Below are 11827 nucleotides of genomic sequence, written 5' to 3'. Positions count from 1 at the left end.
GGAGATAGTGAAGGCTTTGGACAGTCCCTCTACTAAAGGGACTAGGGCTCCTCTCCATTGGAAGCACCAAGTCCTTACATTTAAGGAAATACAATGGTAGGACTGTTTTTAGGACATCAATGGAGATGCTCTTAAACCTCTAAAGCATAGGTTGGTTAGGTATAATATTATGATAAATTATTTTTCATATTTGGGTCAAAGGCAAACAACAATAATAAATTATAATGAATCAAAATTATATGAGAGTTCGATTGCTATAAAACACTGACACTTATGATGACAGCAACAATCATTTTGTGTTAATGAAAACAAGTTTTAATATGTCAGTTTAGTTTTTTTTTTTTTGGTCAAAGATTGAACTATGCGGCACCCTAAAGGGTATAGAGTAAGACTAACCCTCAGTGGGATTCGGAAAAGCTAAAAGCATTTCAACTCACATCTGGCAACAATTCAATGGCACAAATCATTTCAAAACTTTCAGCCAAGGAATCATATGTGTTTTTGCTAACGTTGCGCCTCAAACCAGAAAGTAAACCTGATTTGAAAGTTTACCGTAATTTCACTGAACCATTTGCAGTGGTTAAAATGTCACATAGTTAGACAAAACAAGTATTCTTATATTAAAATTTAGGTGTGATAACATAAAATACTGCTTGTATATAAAAAAAAAAAATAATAATAATTGGAGAAATTGGTACGTTGCAAATTTGCAATTAGATCCGACTCTTTCAGCCTATTTTTCTCCACCGTTAGATCATCATACTAACATGTCAGTCAAAGCCATCGGAACAGAAGGAAAGAATCGGAAGCTGTAGCAGCGCTTGCTCGTCACATCATTCTTTACACCGCTTCTCTTTTATACGCAGCGGAGGTCCGAAGCTCTCTCGGCTTTTCGTATTTCCGAAGCAAAGTAAAGAAGCTCGCTCGCTCGCTCTTCTGGGTCTCTCAGAATGTCCATGTAGACCGCCAAAATCAACCGTCGCAGGTCTGTATCACCAATCCCCACTATAATTCTCTGTTTGGTTGCCCAGAAAACGACTTAAAAGAAACCCAGAATTTCAAAGTTCAAAAATAGTTTTTTAGCTTTTTATTTGAAGGAATTTAAGAAAAATTCTGATCTTTGGAGACCAACTTGAAGGAAGGAGTTCATTGATTCATGGGTTTTGTTTTGTTTTTAGTTTACCTTGACTTTCTCAGCATCCGAACAGGGGTCTAGGATTTATGTACAAATGTGTAGTCAGCATTGTTAAGCTTGAATCCATGCGTTATTACCCGAATTTCATTAGATTTTGACTAGGATTTTCCATTTTGTTTCTATAATCACTATTAGTGATTTACTTTCTTTATTTTTCCAGCCAAATTTGCAGATTGAGATGCCATGAGAGTTTTATTGGATTCAATCTGGTCCTCTTAAGCTTGTAGAGATCGAACAATGCCCTTATTATTGTAGGATATTCTGCTGTACTAAGTTTTCGGTAATGGCTGGAGTTAGGCTTTCCATGTTGAAATCACTTCGCAAGTCTACCCTTTTCTCTCTCAACTTGCAGTCGTTTCAGTCGTATACTTCTTATTGGAAAATTGTGAACTACACTGATCCGGGTCATATAAGACCAGCCTATGCTTTTGTAAATCGGAGTTACCATTCGAAGGAAACACAATCTCATAAAACCTTTGCAAGGGTTCATTCTAGAGCATTGGGTTCTGTATCATTTGTCAATATCCAATCTTACACTACGAAGCCCATTTCAGCATTTTCATCTACATTGTCGAGTACACAGATTAGGGGTGCTACTCCACTGGTTTTGATAAACCCAATTTTTAGTAGCCGTTCATACTCATCATTTTTTGGTAGCAATGCTGATAAAACTGGGGAACCAGGACTAGGAGTTCCGGCTGCTTCTGGTGGAAGTGAAGTGGATGTTGGTAATAGTGGCATTGTTGGAAGTGACTGGGTTGGCAAGTTTAAGGATGCATGGCAGAGTGCATTGGATGCGGCAACTTTTACTGGACAGAAGGCTAAAGAAACATCCACTGAACTGTCTCCTTATATTCAGCAGTTGCTGGATTCAAATCCACATCTTAGAAATGTGGTTGTTCCCGTTGGTTGTACTTTGGTAGGTACTATATTTGCTTGGTTTGTGATGCCGAGGCTTTTCAGGAGATTTCACAATTACGGAAATCAAGGGCGCGCTGCTTTGTTATCTGCAAGTCCATCTGAAGAGCAAGTTCCATATGAGAAAAGTTTTTGGGGTGCTTTGGAGGACCCAGTGCGATATCTAGTTACGTTCATGGCATTTTCTCAAATGTTAGTGGTTCCAACTTCCAGTATATGCTTCATAATCATTTTTCTATTCACATTTATGCAGTTTCGTTTTCTACATTGTTAAATGATTAAGATGACTTTGATTTGCAGTGGCGTGATGGTAGCACCAACCACTATAGCTGCGCAGTATCTTGCACCAGCATGGAGAGGTGCGCTTATCCTTTCATTTGTGTGGTTTCTACATCGGTGGAAGACAAACGTGTTCACTCATGCATTAGCGACTCGAGCTTTGCTTGGTCTTGATCGGGACAAGTTGCTAGCTATGGACAACATTTCATCCGTTGGTCTTTTTGTGATTGGGATAATGGCTTTAGCTGAGGCGTGTGGGGTGGCTGTGCAATCAATTTTGACAGTTGGTGGCATAGGAGGTGAGGATTTGCTTCTGATTACATATTCTTTTCATCTCTATTTCATTCATGAAAGTTACAAAAGTTTGCAAGTAAGATTTTAAATTTTCGTTCTTTGTAATACTTATGTAATCACCCAGTGTGGGTGGGATAGAGAGGGGGAAGCTAGCCAAAGGTGGGATTCCATGGCTAGTTGTATCCGAAAAGTAGCAAAAGAGGTATTAGGAGAGTCCAAGGGCTTTGCTCCACACCAAAAGGAATCTTGGTGGTGGAATGAGGAGGTACAAACAAAGGTGAAGGCTAAGAAGGAATGTTGTAAAGCCTTATACAAGGACAAGACTGATGAAAATGGTGAAAGGTATAGAAGAGCGAAGCAAGAGGCGAAGAAAGCTGTGAGAGAAGCTGAGTTAGCGGCTTATGACGATATGTATAAGCGACTAGATACCAAAGAAGGAGAGTTGGATATCTATAAACTAGCTAGAGCAAGGGAAATGAAGACAATGGACCTAAACCAAGTGAGGTGCATCAAGGATGAGGATGGAAAGGTTCTTGCTACAGAGAACGTGGTCAAAGACAGATGGAGAGGTTATTTTCATAATCTTTTCAATGAAGGACATGAAAGGAGTACTTTTTTAGGGGAGTTGAGTAACTCAGAAGAGTGTAGAAACTACTCCTTTTATCGTCGAATCAGGAAGGAAGAAGTGGTTGTAGCTTTGAAGAAGATGAAGCATAGAAAAGCAGTGGGCCCAGACGATATACCGATCGAAGTGTGGAAAGTCTTGGGAGAGACATGTATAGCATGGCTCACTAACCTTTTCAATAGGATTCTGAAAACGAAGAAGATGCCAAATGAGTGGCGAAAGTGCACTTTGGTGCCTATCTACAAGAATAAGGGCGACGTACAAAATTGCATGAACTATAGAGGTATTAAGCTAATGAGTCATACAATGAAGTTCTGGGAGAGAGTCATTGAGCATAGATTGAGGCAAGAGACACGGGTTTCGGACAACCAATTCGGGTTCATGCCAGGGCGCTCAACCATGGAGGCAATCTATCTCTTACGAAGATTGATGGAAAGATATAGAGATGGGAAAAAGGATTTACACATGGTCTTTATAGATTTGGAAAAAGCGTATGATAGAGTCCTAAGAGACATTCTTTGGAGGATTTTAGAGAAGAAAGGAGTACGAGTAGCATATATCCAAGCTATAAATGATATGTATGAAGGAGCAAAGACTGCCGTACGAACTCATGAAGGACAAACCGAAAGCTTCCCCTAACTGTAGGATTACATCAAGGCTCATCCTTAAGTCTTTACCTTTTTGCGTTGGTAATGGATGAGTTAACAGGACATATTCAAGATGATATTCCTTGGTGTATGGTTTTCGCAGACGATATAGTGTTGATAGATGAAATTCAGGAAGGGGTAAATGTGAAGCTTAACCTTTGGAGAGAAGTGTTGGAATCTAAAGATCTTCGCCTAAGCCGATCAAAGACAAAATATATGGAGTGCAAGTTCAGTGCAAATGGAGACCAAAATGAGTTAGGGGTGAGGATCGGAGATCAGGAAATACCAAAGAGCGATCGTTTTCGCTACTTAGGATCTATCTTGCAAAAGAACGGAGAATTAGATGGAGATCTCAACCATAGAATACAAGCTGGATGGATGAAGTGGAAGAGTGCATCCGGCGTGTTGTGTGACCGCCGTATGCCACTAAAGCTCAAGGGAAAATTTTATAGGACGGCAATAAGACCGGCGATGCTGTATGACACAGAATGTTGGGCGGTGAAGCATCAACACGCACACAAAATGGGTGTAGCGGAGATGAGGATGCTTCGTTGGATGTGTGGGCACACGAGAAAGGATAAGATTAGGAATGAGGATATCCGAGGTAAAGTAGGAGTAGCCGAAATTGTAGGAAAGTTGAGAGAAAATCGGTTACGGTGGTTTGGACATGTGCAAAAAAGGCCTACTAAAGCTCCGGTTAGAAGATGCGACTATGGGACAGAGGTTCAGGGCCGAAGGGGTAGAGGAAGACCTATGAAAACTTTGAAAGAGACTCTAAGAAAAGACTTAGAGTATTTGGATCTAACGGAGGACATGACACAGGACCGAACACAATGGCGTTCTAAGATTCATATAGCCGACCCCACTCAGTGAAGAAGGCTTTAGTGTATTTAACACAATATGTTGAAATGAAGCAAAGCTTATTTATTGATATCTCCGATAAGTTACAAATATGTACATATACATGAGTCAAAATAAACAAACAAGAGGGAGCCTTCACAAAGGTTGCTTAGGAGAAGTCTCAGCAGTCGGTAGAGCCCCAGAAAGAGAAGGCACCAGAGGGGGATCATTCGGAGCCTCAGTACTGGACAGAACCCTAGAAGGAGGAGGCATCAGAGGTTGATCATTTGGAGATTCATTACGCGGTACAGCCCCAGCAGACAAAGGCAATAAATGCCTTTGGAACAAACCCACAAACCGCTGATGATCAAGTAAAACTTGACCATTAGATTCCTTCATCTGGTCAAGCTTCCTCTTCATGTTCGTAGCATAGTCATGTGCGAGCCGGTGCAACTGTTTATTCTCATGCTTGAGCCCTCTAATCTCCTGTTTGAGACTCATCACTTCAGCCGTCAATGATTCAACTTGGCGGGTTCGAGCAAATAGGCGCTGGGCCATATTAGACACAAAACCTGCACACTGAACACTCAGAGCCAAAGAATCCCTAACAGCTAACTCATCAGACTGTTTGGAAAGTAGTCTGTTATCTTTGGGAGTGAGAAGGTTCCTGGCCACCACCGCAGCGGTCATATCATTCTTCATCACGGAATCCCCAACGGTAAGATGACCAGTAAGGGATAAGAAGGATGGGCGCCATATGTTGTCTGGAGAAGGTGTGGCTGCCTCTTCAACAAGGTTCAAGTCAAAACGATGGTCGGAGGGGCCAGACATTTTCAAAGGTGTTGAAGAGAGAAGAGGTCGAACAAATCAAGATCTTAGAAGTGCAAGAAGGGAGCTTCTACTGGTGAAGATTCAAGTGTGCTTTGGAACTTAATGCTAGCCTCTATAAAAATTTGCACTCGACGGAGCTTCAGAAATCGAAGAGGCGCCTGCCCAGAAATCGAAGAGGCGTTTGCTTTCTCAAAAGCTGGGCTGCTCAGAGACCACGAGGGCCGATCTCAGAAATCGAAAAGGCATTTGCTTTCTCAAAAGCTGGGCTGCTCAAAGACCACGAAGGTCGATCTCAGAAATTGAAGAGGCGCTTGCTTTCTCAAAAGCTGCGCAGTCCAGAGACCACGAGGGTCGATCTCAGAAATCGAAGAGGCACCTGCTTTTTTCAGCCTTGTTAGCATCTGTCACATGCACACTCAGCTTTGCTGAAATTACGGGCATTCTGTTGAAGATTTTTGGTGAAGTAGAAAGTACGTGAATCTTACTGTTCATTCATCCACTTTCTACACGCATCATCAGCTCATGGGTACCACGGATAACTTTGCCAAAGATCTCTGACAAAGTTTAAGACACGTGAAGCTTGCAGCTCCCACTACATCGTTATGACCAAGAAGGGTAAAAGAATAGCAAAGAAACAACACTAACAAAGTTTAGACACATAAATTTTGAAGGTCTAGCTACCATATTATTACCCACAAGGGTAAAGAAACATCACCACTGCTGGATAATTGGAAAGTCCCTGTGTGTCAAACTCTGTGCTCCGTGGCAAGGTAGACTAGCAAACATGCCCAACCTTTACTCACATTCGAGAAAACACTCCCAACAAGATTGATTGCTCCAAAATTGAAGAGGCATCGTCCTCCGAATCTCGAGAGCCAGACTCCTAACATGATTACTTTCTCAAAAATTGAAGAGACACCGCTCTCCGAATCTCAAGAGTCAGACTCCCAGCAGGATTGCTCTCTCAAAAATTCAAGAGGCACCGTTCTTAGAATCTCAAGAGCCAGATCCCCGACAGGATTGCTTGTTCGAAAATCGAAGAGGCACCGCTTTCTCAACTTCGAGAGCCAGATTTCCTTGGATAAAGCTTGTCTGTAATCTTCACACGTAACATCAGCTTTCCAAATACCACAGACCACTTTTTCAAAGTGCTCTGACACACGTGAAGCTGACAGCTCCCACTACCGTGCTATGACCAAGCAGGGTAAAGGAATAGCATTACTACTTGTTGTTAGGGAGACTCCTATATATGTCGACCTCCATCCTCAACGGACAGGCAGACCTGCAAAAATGCTCAACCCTTCCTCATATTTGAGAGGCCACTCCCAACGAAGCCTCTCGAAATACTCAACTTTCTTTCCCCCCGATAATACCTCTGCAAACAAGCTACACCAGAGCAAGAATATCTCATATCATCAGGGTTAAAAGCAAGAGTATCCCATATCATGCTTTTTCCCTGTCTTTTCCTTTGGCCTTGTTCTTACCTCCAAGACAAGGAGAAAGAGAGCAATCAGTCAGCACTTGGAATCAAGCTTCCAGTCAGGAACTGACTGCCTGGAACCCCTTACCTGATTACTTACCTGGCATTGCTCTCGAGTACTCATCTTCAACAGCTTATGCTTCCAGAGAAGATACCACATCTGCCTGAGGAACAGATAAGGAAAGTGAGAAGGATACAAGGAAGCATGTGGAGACAAGCGTAACAGAACACGTGCCGATACATCCACTACTTTGTCAACAGCAAAAGTATCCCATATCAGCAGGTCGAACGTACTCTAGATTTGATGGACATGTTTTGACCCTCAAATTCTTCAGTCGGCCTTATACTCTGGAGGAAACTAGAAAACCCTCTAGCCTAGTTCAAGAATAAGCATGTGGAAAGTTACTTCTTCAAAAGCAAAAGTATCTCATATCATCTATTCTCCTTTTCTTCTCTTTATCCTTCATGCTGTCTGCAAGATAGGGAGAATGAGAACAATCAGCCGGAACTCAAAATCAAACTTCTAATCTGGGACTGATTGCTTGGAGCTCTGATTGCTTACCTTGTCTGTCACCTCTTTCAGCAGATCCCCTAGCTCGGCGACTTGGGGGACTCCTACTACATGGTTTGTATCGCGCTTGACCAAGCCTGAAACTACAAGTAAGCTTCAAGTGAAATTGATACATTACCTTGTGCATCTTCACTAGTTAAAGATACCACCCCTGGATGGAGGAAGAGTACTTCTAGAGAAGATGCCACATCTACCTATTGAGACAGATAAGGCAAGTGAAGACGATACCACACTTCGGTACTTAGAAGTTTCGTGATTACGAGATCTTTCTCCCACAATATTTCCTAATGTCATTTGTACTAAATCATTCACTTGTACTCACTAAAGGAGAGCTTGAACCTATGTACTTGTGTAAACCTTTTACAATTAATGAGAACTCCTCTACTCCGTGGACGTAGCCAACCTGGGTGAACCACGTACATCTTGTGTTTGCTTTCCTGTCTCTATCCATTTATATACTTATCCACACTAATGACCAGAGCAATCTAGCGAAGATCACAAACTTAATACTTTCTGTTATACCAAAGTCCTCACTGATTTTGTGCATCAACCATCCTTAAGTCCTTACCTTTTTGCGTTGGTAATGGATGAGTTAACAGGACATTCAAGATGATATTCCTTGGTGTATGCTTTTCGCAAACGATATAGTGTTGATAGATGAAACTCAAGAGGGGTAAATGCGAAGCTTAACCTTTGGAGAGAAGTGTTGGAATCTAAAGGTCTTCGCCTAAGCCGATCAAAGACAGAATATATGGAGTGCAAGTTCAGTGCAAATGGAGGCCAAAATGAGTTAGGGGTGAGGATCGGAGATCAGGAAATACCAAAGAGCGACCGTTTTCGCTACCTAGGATCTATCTTGCAAAAGAACGGAGAATTAGATGGAGATCTCAACCATAGAATACAAGCTGGATGGATGAAGTGGAAGAGTGCATCTGGCGTGTTGTGTGACCGTCGTAGGCCATTGAAGCTCTAAGGGAAAATTTTATAGGACGGCAATAAGGCCGGCGATGCTGTATGACACAGAATGTTAGGCGGTGAAGCGTCAACACGTACGCAAAATGGGTTTGGACAGGTGCAAAGAAGGCCTACTGACGTTCCGGTTCGAAGATGTGACTACGGGATAGAGGTTTAGGGCTGAAGGGGTAGAGGAAGACCTGGGAAAACTTTGGAAGAGACCCTAAGAAAAGACTTAGAGTACTTGGATCTAACGGAGGACTTGACACAAAACCGAGCGCAATGGCATTCTAGGATTCATATAGCCGACCCCACTTAGTGGGAAAAGGTTTTATTGTTGTTGTTGTAATACTTATGTTGTTATAATATGTAAAGATAGTTATTGGTTTTAATTTAGACCTGAAGGTTGCATCTCTTGATTCTATGACAGCTACATATATGGATGCTTATTTTGGGATTGAACTGTTAGTCAATTATTGCCATTAATAATAACCATAAACAGGTATTATAAAAACCTGAATTTTTTCCCTGCTGCACTTAATGCAGGAGTTGCTACCGCATTTGCTGCCAGAGACATCCTTGGAAATGTTCTGAGTGGGTTGTCTATGCAGTTTTCAAAGCCGTTTTCACTTGGAGATACTATAAAAGTATGTTTCTATGTGTTTCTTGGTGCATTTCAGCTACTCGATTCCATTTGTCATTTTCATAGGCAAAGATATTTTTTTTTTTTTTTTATCCTTAAGCGCTGATTTCCTGTGATTCTAGTTAAAGAACTGTGCCTCGAGTGTCATCGTTTCTCCAAGTTTGAGCACCATAATGAGATTAAGGAAATATTCCGGTTGTACGAATTACCATGTCAGCATGACCAGAGTAGATTTACATGGTTCAATTTTCTTTATTTGTTGACGGTTGCAGAATTGTGCAATCATTACAAGTATCGAGCATCTTTTAGTCGGCCCCTGGGTGGCTACATTGTACAGTGATCTCAACCCAACATTGAATAGAACAACACTTGTTTCTGAATGGTTAGCCATTTAGGAAATGAAGATTTAATAATCCTCAGATTGCAATTCAACTAGTTTTATGCCTGTTTTGTTCTAACTCTCTTTGCAAGTGTAAATTATTAGCCAAACATAATCATAGATTTATTCATATAAGTAAAGGGATCTGTCGTTCATTGGGTAGACATTTACCGTCTTGTATTTGTTCCGACTCAATGATTTCTGGTATTTTGTGTGATATATAATGTAGTATCTGCTTCCTCTTTTTGGTACTTTGTTTCTTCACGGTGTTAAAAATGTACTTATTGCAGGCTGGATCTATTGAAGGTCAAGTGGTGGAAATGGGAATTACTACTACTTGTTTACTAAATGCCGAGAAGTTCCCTGTCATAGTTCCTAATTCACTCTTTTCTAGTCAGGTTGGTGCTTTTCTATTTTTGGTATAACACTTAGAGATGGGCACCTATTATGCTGAAAACCATCAATCATTTAAGGTTGAAATGACCAAAGTTCATCATACAAGTATAGCCGGGGTATGGATTAACATTAAGATAGCGGCTTGATCAACCCATTTAGACTGTTTTCTTTCTACAGTATCTCAGATAGTTTCATGTACATTTTGTAGGTAATTGTGAACAAGTCACGTGCGCAATGGCGTGCCATTGTGACCAAAATTCCCCTGCAAATTAATGATTTGGATAAGATTCCCCAGATATCGACTGATATAAAGAGCATGCTAAGGTCACACTCGAAGGTGTTCTTGGGAAAGGAGGCCCCTTACTGTTTCCTGTCTCGTTTAGAAAGTTCATTTGCTGAATTGACTCTCGGATGTAACCTCAAACATATGGTAAGCCCTGTTCCCTTCAATATTCTTATTACACTGATTGGTTCAGCATATGCTTCAATGTTTGTTTTGTGATTATAGAGCAAAGGAGAGCTATACTCTACTGAAGAAGAGATTATCCTGCGCTCGGCTCAGATAATTAAGGAGCATGGTGCTAAGCTGGGCAGCACCTACCAGATATGACCACTCAGTAGCCTCGAAAATGGCATTTTGGAACTCTGCATTTGGTACATCTCTTTCAAGATATATTTGATTGTCATCTTACTGAGAAGAGTTTTTCATGAAAATATGAGTCACTACACCTCACACTAGTTTGTCATAGTTTTTATTGAGTTGCCAAGAAAGCTGAAATAGGATCCATTGTGAAATATCCATTGCTATGTGGTCCATGAAGAAACGTCGAAGCTGACTTTTTTTGGTTGACGCACGTCTCAACGTTAAACCTTTTATGCCTTTTTAAAAGATTATATGGGGTCATTATCCATTGTATGGCGGGTGAGATTGGACTGTTGCATAAATCAGGTTTCACAGGTCCTTTGATACTACACATCATGTCCAATTCTGTCAAAATTGATCGTACGTGTGGCACGGGATTAATGTCGGTCGAACGTATTTCGCTTTGAAAGCTAATTATGTGCGTGTAACGCCATTTATTTCAACTAAATTCTGTGTAAAGTTTGATATTAGGGACCAAATTGAGGTGTAGTAACAATTTATCAAAGGATGAGGACGACATTGATGGAAATATCTTCGATAACTACTTAGCATTGAATGATATAAGAATGAATGGCTGAGATTGAAAATAAAGATCTTAACAAGTGCATAAATCAAATATAATTACTAAAACACTTGTACATTGAAGTAACACCCGACATTGATTCGGAACTTTTGGGACCAAATTGATGAGTTTTGCATGGTACCAAGTGGCTTGTCATCAGGTTAACTTGCTTTGCTTGTCAACAGTAACATCTACGACATCAATCAACAGTCGAAGACGCCAGCCATTATTAGTTGAGCAATAGTCATGAACTCTCAGCTATGAGATGGGCTATTATCAGTGTAAATAGACAAAAATTACGATTGGTCAAGCCCTTTTCCCTTTATGTGCTCCCTTGGTTTTTTTTTTTTATGAAAAACAGGGTTAAAAGCAAGAATCCAAACAAACCTACTCAATAATAAATTTAGATTGAGACATCCCAAGTTGATCCTCACGAATAAAATTATTTGAACAAGGAGGAGTATTAGGATAAAAATTACCTAAATCTAGATCAAGGTTATAGGTCGCTAAATTATCCGCCACAAAGTACTCTCTGTAGATATGTCGAAGTTCGCATTGCTAAGATCTTAA

General features: G+C 40.8%; 1 protein-coding gene across 2 annotated transcripts; it reads left to right on the top strand.

Moving 5' to 3' along the window:
• The first annotated feature begins 721 nt into the window (after window positions 1-721).
• LOC126627911 (mechanosensitive ion channel protein 1, mitochondrial-like) lies at window positions 722-11582 on the top strand. Of its 2 annotated transcripts, none has more exons than XM_050297477.1 (7): window positions 722-985; window positions 1368-2305; window positions 2414-2691; window positions 9181-9281; window positions 9947-10054; window positions 10261-10482; window positions 10561-11582. In XM_050297477.1, the coding sequence occupies exons 2-7, from the start codon at window positions 1479-1481 to the stop codon at window positions 10660-10662; spliced, it is 1638 nt and encodes a 545-aa protein (XP_050153434.1). In that variant the 5' UTR covers window positions 722-985; window positions 1368-1478; the 3' UTR covers window positions 10663-11582. The 2 variants fall into 2 exon arrangements, with proteins under 2 accessions (XP_050153434.1, XP_050153435.1); XM_050297478.1 differs by having other exon boundaries at window positions 1356-2305.
• The last annotated feature ends 245 nt before the right edge of the window (window positions 11583-11827 follow it).

Source organism: Malus sylvestris, chromosome 7 (genome assembly GCF_916048215.2).
Source record: "Malus sylvestris chromosome 7, drMalSylv7.2, whole genome shotgun sequence".
Lineage (NCBI taxonomy): Eukaryota > Viridiplantae > Streptophyta > Magnoliopsida > Rosales > Rosaceae > Malus > Malus sylvestris.
Note: the sequence above shows the minus strand (reverse complement) of the source record. Positions and strands in the feature narration are given on the sequence as shown.